At 42.1% G+C, this 18,143-nt stretch overlaps 1 protein-coding gene across 1 annotated transcript in view; it reads right to left on the reverse strand.

Annotated features, from left to right (window-relative positions):
- BCL2L13 (BCL2-like 13 (apoptosis facilitator)) overlaps window positions 1-18,143 on the reverse strand; it is a 31,312-nt gene that overhangs the window by 9,955 nt on the left and 3,214 nt on the right. The window contains exons 2-5 of the mRNA XM_009076910.1: window positions 11,786-11,896; window positions 10,697-10,853; window positions 7,355-7,424; window positions 2,962-3,105 (exon numbers count right to left, since the gene is read on the reverse strand). Of these exons, the coding sequence (XP_009075158.1) occupies window positions 2,962-3,105; window positions 7,355-7,424; window positions 10,697-10,853; window positions 11,786-11,896 (482 nt within the window). The remainder of the gene's footprint in view (window positions 1-2,961; window positions 3,106-7,354; window positions 7,425-10,696; window positions 10,854-11,785; window positions 11,897-18,143) is intronic.

Raw genomic sequence — 18,143 nt, forward strand, 5'->3', positions numbered from 1 at the left:
AATAAAACAGACCAAGGGGAAGGGGAACGGTATATATAACGGCCAGAATCACATTATAGAAATACTCTATGCACTTGGACATGAAAATATGCCAACAACTCTCTCACCAACCAGCTCACCATTACAGTCCAGTCCTACCCTGCCAATAAAAGTTAGCTGAATCACAATTTTAGTGCCTGAAGGTAGAATGGGAGGGAAACATTCATTGTTTCAGCACATTATCTCATCACCATACCTCTGTGGGACTGGCATGATAAATCCAAAAGCAACTTCTCATCCTCTGGTATCTCAGATTTTCCATTCCCTGCTGATTTCTTGAAATCTACTGCATGGCTATCCAATTTATCAACCTTTATGCCCTTGAGCTACCTACCAATTTTGTTTCTAGTTAACTGTCCACCATCCTCAATCAACTGCTTTCCTGGACCTAGAAGCCTCCTGAGCTCACGAAGGAACCTCAGGTCTTGAACACATCAGAACCTTGGGAGCTCCTCCTGCCACACATGGCTGTGCACACGATGCAGCACATGGATGACACAGCTCTGTAATGTTCTGGCTCCACAGAACTGCAGTGGGGCACAGGAAGAGCTTGGCTGACCCCTTACCTTTGACTGGCTACTTCCTTCCTGGCAAAGGTTGACTTCAATCCAAAAACTGAGGAAGATCCCAAATTACATGGTGCCAAGGGAAGAGACAGCACCAGAGACACTACACCCCTGAAAAACTGAGTCCTGTGAAGCTCTCCTCTGCTCCTGGTCCACAAAAAAAAAAACCCAGAGAGGCTATTCTGGTATCTTCTCAGTTTTAAGCAAGCTCTCAGCAGCTGGAGGAAAGACTTATCTTCCCACTGCTCCAAAATAACACAAAAATTGAACCTCTTACTGTCACAGCAACATGAGTCACTGGAGACTTCCAGGTTCATACACTGCCCTTATGGCTCCAGCAAATTATTCTTGACAACTTGATCCTGCACACAGAGCCCCTGTGGCAGATGCTTATCTTAAAAAATGCAAACACTTCTGTGAGGGCTGACAGCCTGCCAGGCAGCCTTCCTGGCCCTTCTCAGAAACACCCTCTCCCACCCTCACCCCACGCCCTGCTCCCAGCATTGCCATGCTCACCACACTATCCCACAGGCTGGGAACAGATCGGGAAGCACTTCACTCGGTGAAAATGAACATTTTCCTTACAAGGAAAGAGAGAGATACAATAAACCCACCTATTGCCCTTCCTCCAGTAAAAGTCACATGCCCAGTGGGTCCCCAACCCCATCCCCAGAGCGACTCACAGAGGGTTAGAGCAGCTATATTAACTCGGTTGGAAAGGATTTCCATCACCTTGTCTCTTTCCTCGCCTCTTCTGCTGTTTCAAAAATAGCTCTGGCTTGTTTGCTGCACTGCTTATGTCAGTCTGATTTTATGCCTGGCTGGATGTATACAGACAAGCTCACAGCCCGTTAAACACTGAGTCCCCAGCTCTGTACATCCATGCACAGTCACACAAACACAAAGCACAGCCCCTCCCTTGGAGGCCGTGCTGGAAAGCTGCTTGTTTTCAGAGGCTTTGCACTGTATTAAGTATGTTTACAGCAGGTCTCAAAAAGGGGCTAGAGAACAGACCTCAGCTCTTTCTGAGGTTAAAAACACAAGGCAGAAAAGCAAAATAGCACTAACATTGATCTGCCTTAGAGCTGCAAGTAAGAACCTTCCCTGGGATGGAAATGCTTGGCAATGCTAGAGCATTTATCAAACGACCTAAGGTCATTTGGCCACACGCTGTTAGTGCTTCTGCCCATTAAAGCCAAACAAGCCTTCCCAAAGGCCTTGAAAGCTATTATCTACCACTGCCAGGAAAGGAATGGATAAAGAAGGTGCAGAAATTCTGGAACAAACTACTCTTAAAAAACCCTCAGGTAAACTCTTGAAATATGAGAAGCTTCTGAATGAGCTTTTTCCTACTAGTACTTTTTTTAATCACTGGGTTTTCCTGAACAGCTTTTCTTTTTAGAATCAATCAACTTGCTGGAGCCACTTCACAAATCCCAGATTAATTCCATTCAAACCTGGCATCCTTCCCAACCCAGTAATCTAAGGCTGAGAGCCTCAGAGACCCAGCTCACCGGCTGGGAGCTGCCACTGGGATGTATTTTTAAATGAAACTTTCTCAGCATGCCATGACTCAGGAACATTGCTACCATGAATTAAAGATTTCTACAAGGGAGAATGCAGCACAAAGAAATCCTGGTGGTTCATTCTATGCATGTCTCTGTGTAGCTAAAAAGTCTAATATGCATTAGCTATTTTATCACTCATTATAAAAATAAATTAGTACCCACTGACATTTCTGTATGAAGTGCTCCCCAATTATTTATCTGCTCAAAAATCCTCTGAAATTTAAGAGGAGAAATAAAACCATATACCATTCCCAGCAGTCACCAGAAGATGAAGGCACTATTAAAAAGATGAGCCTCTTGGGGCACAGAATCTCTTGTTACAGGTGTTTGCTTCTAAATGCAAAGCTGCATGTATATGAACAGGAAAGCACATACAATCACCAGCTCACCATACAGCAACAATCAGCACCTTAACACACAGAGTATGAAAACTAATTGCTATTTAACACCCAAGGACCTCTTTCATTTCAACAGCAATTCAACAAACCAGATGTGCAAAGAACTGGAACAGACTGCCTGGGGAAATTGTGGAGTCTAATCACACAGGTCTTTAATGACAACATCAGAAATGAATGGGCAAAAGTCACTTCTGCCTTGGGGCAGAGAAGTGAAATAGGTGACTGCCCAAGACCCCTTGCTGGTCCTGACCTCCTGCTTTTATTTTTGCTGGGTCATTCTTTCTTGCTTACTTCTAGCAAACACACTAAGCTTTCATTCCAACTAAGATTAGTATCACACTTAGAAGTAAGATCTGAACAAAGTATGAAAATTAAACATGGTCTTCTTACCCATCCTCCTTGCTGAATGATATAGTCTGCAGAATAGTCTTCTAGATATGTTACTCCAAAGTTCACAAGTGCACTCAGTGGTTCCTGGCCCCGTCTGGTTAACTCCATCAGAAATTGTTGTAACAGAACCAGGGGCACCAAGACCTTCAAAAAAAGGGAATTGTGAGCAAATACAGAAAGCATTATCCATACTACTGTTCACGCAGAACAGAATTCATGCAGTCCACAGAAAAGCTCTGAATCTACAAGTTCAAAGATATCAGGGACCACACACTTCATTTTTGAGAAGACACAAGGCAGACACAGAGTACAATGCACTAAAAAAGAAGCACTTGAGCTGATAAGCAAAACCTCACAGCCTAACTAGAGAGGTTCACAGAACACTACAGTGCTTGCTTAAGCCCCATTTTTTTCCCTAACACAGGATTCAGGTAGAGAAGCAGAACAGTCCAGAACTTGCTACCCCAGAAGTGGAAAGATGCAACATTATAAACAGTTCAAAGGGATATGCATAGAAATTGTACTTAAACAGCAAACTCATACACATTCTTGAATAGATACACTGCAGGAGACAGCCTCTTTAGAAATTCACATTTGGCTTTCAGACAGGACAGAAGCAAACAACTCCCAGCAGCATACCACTGTAGACCTGATTAAAATGACAAACACAAACCCCTCTCCATGTCAAACTCTCCCTCCTATACCAAATTCAACATGTACAGATTTTCCTCCCTCACTTCCTACTCTCAGTCCTCTTTTGAAATCTTTTGTCTTTAACTAAAGTTCAGCCTTAAACCAAATTGCTCTGGAAGATGCAGGACTGTGAACTCACCTCCTTCATGTTACACAGTTCTAGACACTTCCTTCTGAAATGATGCTTGTGTTTGCCCAAACAATGTGCAGTTAACTTTTAAACTCTAAATTTATTCTCCTTGAGCATGCAAGTGGCCCTCTGGGCAAAGTTTATATGCAGTACTTTGCCAAGGTCAGGAAACTGGTCTGAAATCATTAGCATCAGGAAAAACACTGTTATGATACAGTGAAAAATACTTGTATGTTTTTCCTCACCTCGTTTGTGACAACTGCACTGCACATCCATTCCCTGTGCAGACAGGAACAGCTTCCCAGCTGCACAAGGGAGATGCAGACTGTACTACTGCTCACACTGAACTCCTAATGCTTCCTTCCCTTTCCAATCTCCTCCCCCTTCAACCAGATTTTCTTGGTTCTAAATATCCTGCATTACTATTCCCAGAACTCACACCTTAGGATGCAAAGCTGGAGGAAGATGAATAGGAAAAGTAAGCTGGGTTTGAGATTTGTCCTAAATCCATGGTGAGGTAACTGATACTGAGGCAACCAATAAAACCAGATGGGGCCTAAAAATGCCCATAACCTGATAAATTGAAGAGGTTCCAGCTGACCAACAAATGAGAGTCCAATACTACGGCAGACAGAACATAGCACTGTTCTTCTGCAGGGAACAGTTAACACTGGGAACTGTTATCACTTGACATTGAATTTTAAAGGTGAGATGGTGTTTGAATTTTAGAAGTCTTGGGTTTTTTGAGTTTCTTCAAACCAGCTTCAGCTGGTTTATTTCTTGTAGGCTGGATCACACCACAAGCCATGATCACACAGAATCCTGTCTGTGGGAAGGTATTTCTGTATTGTTAACCCTGTGACATCTGCCACAGCTACTGTGCATCTGCAACTTCTGCTCCACCTAAGAAACCATAGGATATGTAGCAGCCATGAGGATGTATTAGGGAGTGATTAGTTATTCTGCCCAGCCAGCCCAGCTAGCTGTATGTTTTCTCATTCTTTAGTCATAAAAGGCAGTAAAATTCAGTTCTTCTGAACATACATCCTTCAGATTTTCCCAAACCTGAGGCCAGCACAGCTTCATTTGCTGCTCTGTGCCTGCTAATTGGACCTAACACTATGTCTATTTATAGCTATTTCTTAACATTATTTTTCTAACAGCTTCTTTAGAGTGAAAACTAAGCTAGGCTGAGACTGGAGGAAAGATATCTAGATCACTTCTATTATAAAATACAATTCTGATTCAGATGACACAGGAATTTAAAAGGAAATGAAACCACACAAATGTATTCCAACTCCTCAAAACAAGTATTATTAACGGAACTGCTGAGCATTCCTGAGGCACCAACTTGACACGAACACCATACAAACAGATGCTGTGCTAGTCTTCAAAATTTCCATTCTGGCTTGCTTCTGGATTATACATTTTGTAGCAACAAGTGTTCTGGGCAAGCAAAGTTGATGACAAAGACATCTTCTGGATGATATTCTCCACCAGAAGCTGATGGGGACCGAAACCCCTGAGCCCCAGGGGCTGCACAAACACAGAAGCAGCAATGAAGGCTGAATCACAAACCTCCAAATGTGGCTGATCTATCTGTCCAGGGCTGTACCTTCAAGAGGTGTGTGCCCTTGTGGCTGAGAAGGCCAATGAAATCCTGGGATGCATTAGCAAAAGTATTGCCAGCAGGTCGAGGGAGGTGATCATGCCTCTCTGCTCAGCCCTGATGAGGCCACACCAGGAGTACTGTGTCCACTTCTGGGCTCCTCAGTACCAGAGTGTCATGGAACTCCTGGAGCAGGTCCAGGGCAGGACAAGGAAGATGCTGAAGGGACTGGAGCACCTCACTTAGGAGGAAACCCTGAGGGAGCTGGGGCTGTTCAGTCTTGAGACAGAGTGTCATGGAACTCCTGGAGCAGGTCCAGGGCAGGACAAGGAAGATGCTGAAGGGACTGGAGCACCTCACTTAGGAGGAAACCCTGAGGGAGCTGGGGCTGTTCAGTCTTGAGATGACTGAGAGGGGAGGGATTAATGGGTTCAAGTACATGAATGGGAAGTGCCAAGAGGATGGAGCCAAACTCTTCTCAGTGGTGCAAACCAATAAAACAAGAAGTAACAGCAAAAAAACGATGCACAGGAAGTTCCACCTGATACGAGGAAAAACTTCTTTCCTGTGCAGTCACTGAGCACTGAGCAGGTTGCCCAGAGAGGTCATGGACTCTCCCCCACTGGGGATATTCCAGAACCATCTGGACACAATCCTGAGTCATGAACTCTAGGATGGCCCTACTTGAACAGGGAGGCTGGAGACCAGATGACCCACTGTGGTCCCTTCCTGTGATTCTGTACCAAGAGCACAGTGAGAGGCACCAGGCAACTGCAGAGCCCCATGCACCTCCTCCCGTGCCAACTGAGCCACAATGGCTGGTTTTATGCTTGTTTTCAGTTTTCAGCAACTGAAAAGTAAAATGTGCTAGCTTAAGCCACTTTCTTGATAATCAGATTTCATGCTTGTTTAGACTAAAATGCTGTGAATCACAAGATGACAAATTGAAAGAGCACACACATAAAGCAATTATAATTGCTGGAGCCATGGGCAGTAACTTGTCATGCAATGTTTAATAAACTGCTTTGCAAGTGCCCACACCCTTGGTTAGATGATTAGTTTCTGAAGTAAGCAGGAAAACGTAGTCAAGGAAAAGCATTTCTGGGAAAAATATAAAGAAGGGAAAAAAGATTTCTTGCTATTTTAAATTTAAGACTAAATTTTAACACTCAATGTGTGATTAAATTTTCAAAAAGTTATTTCATTCCTTCATTCTTTTTCTGATGCCCACTGAACCCATCAGAGAATGATTCAGGTGATGGATTTGAGTGATTAATGAAAGATGAATCTAGGAAGAGTTATTCTACTCGTTCTACATTAAGAGCATTATAAGATAAAATAGCTGATTCACAGATTTGCATTTTGTTTTACAGAGAAGCTTCAGTTCATTTACAGAATTGCACATTGTTTCAAAAAGCAGCTTCATACCATTGGAGCTAACTGCTCCTGCAGCCAGGTAGGCACACCATCCTTATGTTTTCTGAACAAGTTAAATACCATGAAGATACTATCAATTTTTATTGTCACTATGTTCAGCACTCTTCTTGACACATTTTAAACCTGACATGGGAGCAGAGAAACAGCAGAGAAGTATTATGAAAACATCTGTCTCAGATTCCATTACAGAACTGCTACAGACATAAACCTCTCCTGGGAATTTAAAAATGTTTAGCAATTATTTTTTTTAAAAAGTAGACAAGCAACATCCCAAACTTTTCATTTTACTATAATAAAGGAAATTTGACCTAGTACTTCCATTAGACAACTTCTGGCTACATTATCTAGAAGACTACCCAGGGTGTGCACATCTACCACTCAGAGAGTGCAATGGATTTCATAGCAGCACCAAGTGGATTCTTTCTATTCCTGGCCCTCAGTGAAGCATAACTGTACCTAGTAAAAACATCACAGACATCAAACAGATATGAGACATATCCAAGTGAAAGTGACTTGTTTGGTACCTTGTTCCATCCACTGGCATGAGCAGCTGTCTCCTGTGTGCGCTCTCGATACTCTTGATATGTCACTGGCCTGCAGAAGTTAAACCAACACTGAAAGTTATAAAAGGAAACAAAAGAACAAGAATAAAATAAAACTCTCAGTTTTCAGAGAATAAAATATTTTCACATCTATTACAGCCGATGACTTTCAAGAGCTAACAGGTCTCGTGTTTCAGGACGTGAAACACCAGAACCAGACAGGGTCAGGAAGGCTTCACCTTCTCCCAGTTACACAATTCCATCTAACTGGTCAAGTGAATTTCATACTAATTTGATATTCTACAACTTAAAAGACATTAGATAAGTAGGTTCTCTGACATGCTTCAAAATTTCTAAGCTCCTGCATCTAATTTTTTTATAATCCAAGATGTTAAAGATAATTCCATAAAGAAATTAGTACCTGAGGTAGAGGCCAATGCAGAGTAGTAATTTTATAAACAATACAGGCTATGAACCAACACAGAGTGCTTGACTGCATCAAGATTATGTTAGAGCTGAAGCCTTTATTTGCAAGAAACAGCACCTTTGATCACAAAACCCCCTTCATATTTCAGTAGCTGCCTCTATTCTAGATTTATCCCATGTCTACTGTGAATTGGGATGATGAAATCCCCCTCTTCCATACTCTCTCCTCCGAGACCATATGTCAGTAATAATACAGGCTTTGTGCCAAGGGACAGCAGAAGATGCACTGCTGCAATAGCAGCTGTCCTGAGCCAGGTCATTACAAAAGGCAAGTTTTGGTTCAAGGGAAATTGGACAGGAAACTGCTTATTGAACTCCAAGAACCTGTCATGATCTAACAGCTGACTGTGCCCTAATACTTCTTTAGATGCATATAAAAGAGCAGGAAAATATAAGCAAAGTAAGTAGTGCCTCAAACAGCACTACTCTAGCAAACATGGGTGAAAGAACAGACTTAAAGCACAGTTGGAAAAACATCATTTGGGTTTGTTATTTTAAGTGCATTCTCTTAACTTCCTTGGTACATTAGTTCTTTAAAATGCAAATCCAAATCAATCAGTGGGATGAGAAGACCAAGAACAGCTGCAGGAAGGATATTAACAGGAGATTAAACAGTGGCTGCAGTTTGACTTAGAAAAAGGCAACAGCTTCACAGGCATTTCAGACTTTATGTGTATGCATGTATGTACATACATAAAAAACACTTAGAATACAAGTATTTTCTTATAGAAAGCATAAGAAGCCTAGAACATCAGGCTACCAACAAGCTAGAACCACTTAAGACCTCATTTCAGGAACTTTCCAAAAAGAATCACCCTAGAGTGTACCAGTTCTGACCCCTCCGTGTCAGACAGCAAACTATCTTTAAGACCTTTAAACTTAAAATGCTGTGATTTCAAGGTAACATTTGAGACACCCAAAACGGATGGGTTGCAAGGCTTACTGCTAATTTTTCAACTTATTGCCAGTCTGGTTTTTCAGTGTGTTAGTGAAGTATTTTTCCAAACCTCCTCAGCTCTGCAGAAGATAACAAGTTTTAAGGCCGCATGGGACAAGGGCCTGGCTTGTAAAGGCAGATAAGCTGCTGCCATTTCTAGAGGAACACACTAGCATATCTCTTACCACTTAAGACAGTGCACTTTGCCCCTGGATGACTCATGGAAAAAGAGACAACCATGATCATCTGTCTCGTCAGATGCTACTTGGCGTCTTTGGTGCGAAATCCAGATCAGTGACATAGAATCATAGGATAGTTTGGGTTAGAAGGGACCTTTGAAGATCATGGGCAGGGACATCTTTCACTACATCTGGGTGCCCAAAGCCCCATCATACCTGACTCTGAACAGCCAGTTTTAAATTGCACCGCTCATAAAGTCAGCCCTTATTTGTTGACTAAGGAGCTAGTTAAGGCATAGATGGGCTAGTTAAGGAGTCACGGAATGGCTGAGGTGGGAAGGGACCTCTGGAGAACATCCTGTCCAACCTTCCTGCTCAAGCAGGATTTCCTACTGCACACTGCCCAGCACCATGCCCAGACAGCTTTTGAGTATCTCCAAGTATGGAGACTCCATGACCTCCCTAGGCAAACCCATACCAGTGCCCAGTCACCCTCCCAGTAAGAAGGCGTTTCCTTTGTTCAGATGGAATGAATTCCAAATTTCTGTCTTGCAGAAATCTGCCATGAAGGGTATTACCTTCACGAGGGCATGAGATGCCTCTCCAATACATGGAAAGCTGAAGCCCTGTGCATCAGCAACTATCACTAGCCCCTGACACACAGGCTGCCAGCACCCTGTTGCTCCAAAGGTTCATGAACAGATGTGCAACCTTTTAAGAAAAAGTAGTACTGGAGATTCTCAGCCATATTCAAAGCAATCCACAAAACACAGGCTCAGACAGCTCTTTGCTAACGTTGCCTCCATGACTGCATTTATGTAACTGCCCCTAAAGCAGCACCTCCCAACTCCAGCTCTCTGCACACACATCCTGGAGGTCACTCAGAACAGCCTCGTGTAGTTCATGTGGATTCATTAAATTCAGGCTGGTGATTTACAACAGACAACCAGGCAACCACAACAGTTTTACCAATTTGAAAAAGACATTAATCAAGATATTAGCATGCCAAGTACAATGTGATATCTAAACAATAGGCGTAACGTGGACAGGACAGCTCGTAAGGCACCAAGGTTGGCCCAGGGGCCCACATGTGCCTTAGATGTGTAGCTGAGTTCAGAAAGCATCTAACTACTGTCCCTTCAGGGAAACTCTCCCACTCACCATGAGCCAGACAAGACACCTTGAGCTCCAACTCCTAATTACAAGGTAAAAGAGGTTAATCTGGCCATAGCCCAGCATTCACAAAATTGGCAGTGGCAGGGAGCAACTCAAACTGCTTGAATTAGCCTCAGAAGTTCCAAGACAAAACCTTAAAATACTTTAGAACTTACATTACTGCAATGGGCAAATACAACAAAAAAGTATTCACACTTTACAACACAAACCCAAAAAGCATCCAGGTAAAGGGACACTGAACAAGAAAGAAATGCAATATAAGATGCAGTCCCACCCTCAGCACTTCAGCAGCAGTCACTGCTTGAATTAGCCTCAGAAGTTCCAAGACAAAACCTTAAAATACTTTAGAACTTACATTACTGCAATGGGCAAATACAACAAAAAAGTATTCACACTTTACAACACAAACCCAAAAAGCATCCAGGTAAAGGGACACTGAACAAGAAAGAAATGCAATATAAGATGCAGTCCCACCCTCAGCACTTCAGCAGCAGTCACAGTGCAAAAGGAAACATGTTTCCTCCGAAAAAGCAAATGGAAACTCACTTGCTAAGCAAGCTCTGCAGTGCTTTGTGCAGGTGTTCTTTCAGCTCCTGGGACACTTTCTCCCCCAGATGAGCCAAGCAGTCTTCTATTGAACTCTCAGGATTGGCAGGGCTGAACACTGGGGAAGTGTGGCAGTCGAATCCTGTAGCGGTAAATGCTGAGAGAAAAAAAGTATGCAAAATAAAATAAAATAGACTCATATAAGAACATCAACAACCTCAGACTTCTTATCCCACCAGGTAACACAGTTTATGTGAGGGATGAAGCGATCACAGCTCTATAGTCAAAGCCTGCTGTGAACAAATGGTAGTAAAACACTGTCCAAGTACATTCTGGAAGTGGTACTTACAAGCCAGAGATGACTTTGAGCTACATTTCCCCTCCAGCTCTTGTTTCACAACTGCATCCTAACCAGCAAGTTTGCTGAATGTGCAACAGTTCTTCATTTTAAGCTGATGGAGCCTCTTTTCCATGGCTTCCATTGCCCACACATGGACATCCCTGCAGCAGGGCTAGAGTATTATTTTTTAAAACATTATTTTGTTCATACAACCTTTTCCTTTTCAGTTTAAAACTTCTAGGAAAGCTCCATATGAATGAACTTAAACGGATCTAGACCCTTTCTGTTTCAGACATCCAATTTGCAACACACATGCATAGCAAAGATGGTTTGGAAATCATCCCTTGCTAGGAGTCTTATGAAAGCCACATCTACAGGTTAAAGCACATCACAAAAATAAACCTGGTGGAAATGAGAAATCTGATGGTTTAAGTCCACACTCCTCAGCATGTTGGCTGCTGAGGATTTCTGCCATCAACTGCAGCAGCTTAAGGGCTGCTTACTTTTCATTATTTATAGTAGCCTATTAAATGTCATCTAGTTGTTTGCTTTGGCTGGGCTCCACCACTCCAAACGGTAATGGTTAACTATTTAACTCCATGTGACAGTGTGTAGAAATCTTGTGGGGGGAGGAGGGTAAAGAGATTCAGTGCATTCAAAAATCTCTTTCACTAGAGTACCTGTTACAAATTAACCACCATTACAGTGCATAGAGATTATGGATTGAAACGGGAAAACCTGAAGAGCACCTTCCAAGATTTCTTCATCAAGGCGTTTTAGCTCCTCCTCGATTTCTATTTTAATCTTCTCCAAAGCCTCTTTCTCCAAAGCATGTTGTGCCATATGCTGTTGTTGAGTCCCTACAAGAAACCAGAGAAATCATTCAATGTTTCAGTTCAGTATTTCAAACAAAGTAGATAATAGAATATGATATTGAAGTATTAAATATAAAGGAATTGGAGGTGAAAGTTCTGTTTCAGACAGCAACAAGTATGAACCCTTAAGGGGACTTATTACTAAAGATTCATTGCATGAACCCAGAAACACATAAACCTCCAGGCCTGTTCAAGATAGAACAAGTGCTTTAAATACATATATATATAAAGAACTGTAAAGCTACAAACAGAACATACAACAGCTTTAAAGAACAGCTTTTCTTATATCTAACCCCAAACTCAAACCAAGGTACATAAACGAGCAGCCATTAAATCTCATACACTCATGATCAAACTACACCAGAACAAAGCAGACTGGTATCAGTTTCACTTCTGGTAGCAAAATATACAATTTATATTGATGCCTGCAAAATCTACAGAAGTACTCAGAGTAACTATGCAACAGTGAAGAGTCCTGAAATCTACGAGCTGTGCATCATTTCCTTGGTCATGAGGAGTCTACAGGCCACAATGCAATAATTCAATCTGGGTTCCCAAGTACAACTAGAGGCAAAGGACCCCACAAGTGTCAGTCAATTGTCAGTTCTCATCTCCTAATCAAGTCATTTAGGAATCTGAGACAGCTGCATATCCCCAGAAGTGCACGTGCCATAGTCTGGGATCATGAACACATATTCCATGTGCTGCCTCCAGAGATCTGGTAACTGAAAGTTGTTTCAGCCATGTCATTCAGGCTCACATAGACTCTCAAGCACCTTAATCATTCTGCTATAGCAAAACAGACACAGAACTATTTCCAAACAATCCCAGGTATTTAAGACAATTGGATCTTTCAGGACCTGCCTGCTGAGTGTCAGCCTTTCCAATACGAGGCACTATGGCAAGGGAACTGCTCGAGAACTTCCATGGGATGGGTACTAATGCAAACACCAGATGTCTGGGACAGCTCCAGCTCAAAACTCTTGCTATTTCGCTGCTTTTTCTTTGGGTTTGCTCCTCTTTATTTCTTCCATCAGCTTTCAAGCATGTCTTCAAATCCCATTCTTAATGCACAAGGACTGTTCCATTAGCTGCCGTCTTATTTTCCAACTTCACTGAACTAACAGCCCAGCACTGAAATTTTCTTCTTCCTTTCATTCCATGCCTTAAAATGCCCTACTTAGAGGTGAAATGTCTCTCTGTTCATCCACGGGAATATAAAAGGGAATTTTGTATCAACTTACTCCTGAAATAAATAAATAAACAAATGAAATTGATGACAAAACTTCCCTTTGGTGAGTAATCCCCTTCCAGCCATTTCCTCCCTGAAGTTCTGGGTCGGTTATCAGTCCTCATTAGCCCTGCAGTCTGCCACTTCCAACTCTGTCAGGTTACGCAAGACACATTTTCTTAATTCTGAATGTTCCTCAGAGCTCTTTTTTTGGGACTTCATGTTCTTTCATGCCATGATTTAAATACCATCTCCTGGCTGAGCTTCTGATAACATTACCCATGGCCACTGTCTCTTACTCATCCTCCCAAACACTGATGACCCAACCCACCTCACCCTTTGTGCACCTGCCCTGACTGCTACAGCTCTAGCTGGGCATCCAGATATTGTCCTGCTCCACAGACAATCTTTACTCAGTTGAAGAAAACAAAAAGGGGAAGGATTTATATCTGCAATGTTGGCATCATCTGACTTAATTTCCTCCTCACCACTTTCATTTCACATCCAGACCTTCAGGTAAGTCCTGGACCAGCCAGTGCAGCTCTCTGGCACATCTTTCTTCATTTGGTGGTCTCACGGATGACTGCCTGTTTTCTTTGGTTCATCTCTCCTGAAATCTGCTGGAGCTCACTTTGAGTGTTGTATTGCCTTTCCCTTTCCATCACAATGGACAGAAAATATCACAGATTTTCATATCAGAGTGTGTGAAAACCGTAAAAGCAATGATGCCAGGTAACTCACACAGATGTGTAGTGCAGTACACTGTGCATTTTCTGTATGAAAAGGCCACTAGACAATAAACTTTCAAGGTCTCCTACAACTGAAAAAGAAGTTAAAAATGCACAGATACAACCCAATGAATGTGTGCTAATGCTTAAAAACTCAGCACTCACAGATACCTGTGAGAGAAAATCTTCCTAAACCACTGTATGCTAAGTCAGTGTAGAATGTTTTCATTTATTCATGTGAGCAGTTTAAAAGAACAAAGGACACTCGGTTTAATTCCATTTTACTTAGCCACACAGTTAGATCACCATCACCACGTTCAGTGTAACTTTATTTAGCTTCTTAAATCCCTCCCCAAGCAGTCTCTGTTTGCTACTCTGAGCAATAAATTCCACAGAGGAGCAAACTGTTCTTCCTTTTGGTTAATGCCTTGTCAGGCCCTTTCAGTCACCTCTTTGAAGGCCTGAACCACTGCTCCCCAGCTGAGTGCAGCAAGACTGTGCAAGTGCAAACTCTCCCTCTAACCTGTGCTTCACCCTGCATGCAGAGGTGCTGCGAAGGGCCCTGCTCTCACGGGACTGGCCTGACGGTGATCACACATGACAAGCTGTCATACTTGATAAGAAGTCACCCAGAAAATGGAAGGAAGAGAAATTCCACTGCTGCCGGCGTACAAAAGAGCTGTTTAGATAATCAGTGCTGCAGTCAATGGTTTCCATCTCGTAACACCCACAACTCTGCAGCAGCTGCTGATTCCAAGAGCACCTGACTATTCAGTCATGCCTAAACATCACAAACCTACCCCTCCCACATCAGTGACTTTGCACTGTTCATTACCCCAGTTATGAATGGACTTCAGCTCTCTGCAGCTCCTGGATGCTGACAACTACTGACACAAATTGCACACAGTGTTGGAGAACAGCATACTGCAACAGCAAAAGGCCTAACTGAGGGATACTGTCTTCCTCTTTAGACAAATCCCAAGTCAGTTTGCAAACAGGTAGAATAAAATAGTAAAACCAGCTTATAACAGGTGAGAATGTATTTTTCCTTGTTTGATGATGAAAATGGTGACACCAGAAATGGTGTTTGTAAGAGCCATGAACACCAAATGCTTTCCTGTGCTCCAGAAATGGGGTTGCCTGCTGTGGGTTTTTGGTAAAGCAACCCTGCAAGGCCTCTTCCCAACCCAGAGGCACAACAAACCTTACACAGCCTTACACAACCAAGTTAGTGCATTCCACTTTCTATTTATGGAAAAAACGTTCCCTTTCGCACAACTGTGTTCCTGTTAAGATTTTGTTTTTCAGGTGTTTGGAGCTAAACTGAAATGCAGAGGAAATTCTTAAAGTATTCTTAAAGCACTGCATCGCTAGACTACGAAATAAATGTGATGCTTCAGTAAAGCTCCACTGGTAAGGCCATTCCAGAAGCTGAGTAACGATACAAGACTAACCCGTTCCCCAGGTTTGATCCCAGGAGGAGGAGGGATGGGAAGCCATTCATCAGAGTCTGCACATCTCATTCTGCAGTGTTTGTGCCAAACACTGTGGCTAACGAGAGACAACAGCAACTAAAAGGAGAGTGAAAAGCTGTTCTGCCTTTTTAGCTCAAGAGAATGCAGGATGACTGACAAAGAAAGCCACTGATGTCAGATTGCTTCTGGTTGTTTTTTCTTTCATGCTTGTCATTTTAATTTACCAATATTTCTGGTTTTTAGTTCACCTAGGTCTCTTTATCAACTCTCTGTACAGTCAACATTGACTGAAAAATTTCTTTCCGTATGACTAACGTTTCTTTAACATCTCAGACATTTACAACAATGAGAATAAGCTTCTGCAATATCTCTAAGTACTGAGAAGTGACAAAAATACACAAAATCTCTTTCCAAACATACTTATCTGCTTTCTCTAACACAAAGTATATCCATTACCCCAGCAAACTCCAGAACACAGACTGCCATACACAGATGGAGCCCTTGATTTGAGAACTGCTTAAAAGAAGCTCTTTATAAACCATAAAAAGGCTCAGCTTAAAAGAAACTTTTAAAAGTCTACAATATTAAGAACCAGAAAGAGACATTGCCAACTAGCAGCCTTTTTTTTTTTTGGTGGGCAGAGAGGAGGCTTAATTAAATGGGAATTCACATTCCTGGAGGGAATTCATCCTCCAAAAACTCCTTGCCTCAGTACAGAACTGGACTGTTCTGACCTACATGTACCTCTTCAGCCCAAAGAGGTATGTTTTCCCTAAGAGTAAAGTTTCTAATAAATGAGTTACTCATCTAAGCTAAAACCACCTCAAAAACTCCTTCATTTCCTACAGACCAACAGCAGACACCATGAGGGGCAAGAGAAGATACAGCGATGGAATATGGAGAAACCCAAGAAACTCTGCAACAGCCAGTCCAAGTGTGATGACAGAGGATCTGGCAACAACAGGTATCCAACCTGACAGCCAAACCCAACTAAACAAGGCACTACTGCTGGATTTGGGATGGCCACTAAGGTGCCCTGAGCTCAATCACAGTGCATGAAACCTGACCATCTCTGTCTATCTGTACATATATTTCCTGAGACGTAACAGAGTTCACTTTTACCCACAGCAAGTGAACAAATGTAAGCCCCACTTTTCCCAGGAACCCAGTCCAACACTGCTCGGCTGTAAGAAATGTGTGTGGGAAACCACAAAAATGGCCTGATCACTAACTGCATACAGCACTTCATACAGTAATTCCAAAGCAGATAATAAATGGTCGAGAGAACATGGTGCACAGTAATTGGATTAAAGCACTGTGGATAGCAGACACCTCAGGGAAACTGACACTCTCAAACCTTGTTCACCTCTTGACTAATCTATGCCACCACGCAGTAGTGGCACTGGTTATAAATCTTCCAGATGCTCTGTGAGGTAAGAGATTATTTAAGATTTCTCTTTCTGTCAAGGAAAACACAGAAAAACTACTTTACTTTACAATCTTTGTTATAGCCACAGGCTCCTGGGATGGGGTCAAACCATGGGGAAGTAGATTAAAAACCAGAAATACACTAAAAGTCACTCCTTGAGGAAACACAAAGAAGCATTTATAATACAAGTATATTGAATCACAAAAACAAAGCACTTTTGACTCACTTATAAACTAAGTAGTACTAACAAGTGCACCAGAGTGGAAACCTCTCTAATGAGTGTGACTTCAGGGGGAAAACGCAGAGAGGTTTTCCACTGCCTGCTATTTATTTTCTGTGTATGAACCAGTACTTACAGGTATGATAAGAGTTCTGAAACAATACTAAAGCATCTCTCCACAATCTAATGAACAGAGAGCTGAGAGCTTCCATACACTTTATTTCAATCATTTGTTGATGTGCTGATATGTACCTATCTGTTGCCTCAGACCATGTGAACTTACACAGGTGATACCTGACTCTGTGTTTTATCAATTTATCAGAATAGTTGGTATTATTCACCTATCTGAAAACCTACCGAAAAGTAACAGAATTTACTGTTAATGGACTTTGTTTTAAATAAACTGAAGTGGCTCATGCAGAATCACGATTCTGACAAAATTAATAGCAAAAATCTCTCAAACTATTGCCCAGATAAATTTGCTGGATTCTCCTCTGGAGGCACTGAAATCCACTACAGAGTACTAGAGAGCTGCAATGCTAAAAAAATGGTTTGTCCAATAAAACTGTCTTTTCTTCAAGAGTCTGGAATGCTGCAGATGGTTCTCTCTTCAGTCCCTGCACTGAAGAGAAGTTATCCAAATAAAAAAGTTAAGTACTAATCAGGTGTTGACTCAGATTGGCCTTATTTGCTTGAAGCCAGAAATCATTACAGTGCTTGGAACTGAAGCCATCTTCTTGCAGTAAAATAAAGACCAACCAAGAGGTCCAAAAGGAAACACAGTGAGGTACTTTTTGATGCAATTTGTCTGAATTTTCTATTCACCGAATAAAACCCCTCTGAAAACCATCAGCCTTATAGAACATATTATGTCTGCAAAATAATCAGAAGCTTTAACTTGAAATCTAACAAATACCTTCCAGATTTACTCTTGCCTGAGCTTTTAGAACAAAAAGACATACCATCAGGAAAAGAACTAGTACAAAATGCAGGAAATCAGAGGTTTGTGGGAGATGATGGTAGGAGCAAAGGAAGGGGAATGGACCAAAGCACTCAGTGTCTCCTACCAGTTCTGGCAGAGATAGAACAGCACCACTCCTGTGGGGGAGATTGCTTTTGTGGTTGGGTGTTTTGATCCAACCAACACTC

Source organism: Acanthisitta chloris, unplaced genomic scaffold, assembly GCF_000695815.1.
Source record: "Acanthisitta chloris isolate BGI_N310 unplaced genomic scaffold, ASM69581v1 scaffold3116, whole genome shotgun sequence".
In the NCBI taxonomy this organism is placed as follows: Eukaryota; Metazoa; Chordata; class Aves; order Passeriformes; family Acanthisittidae; genus Acanthisitta; species Acanthisitta chloris.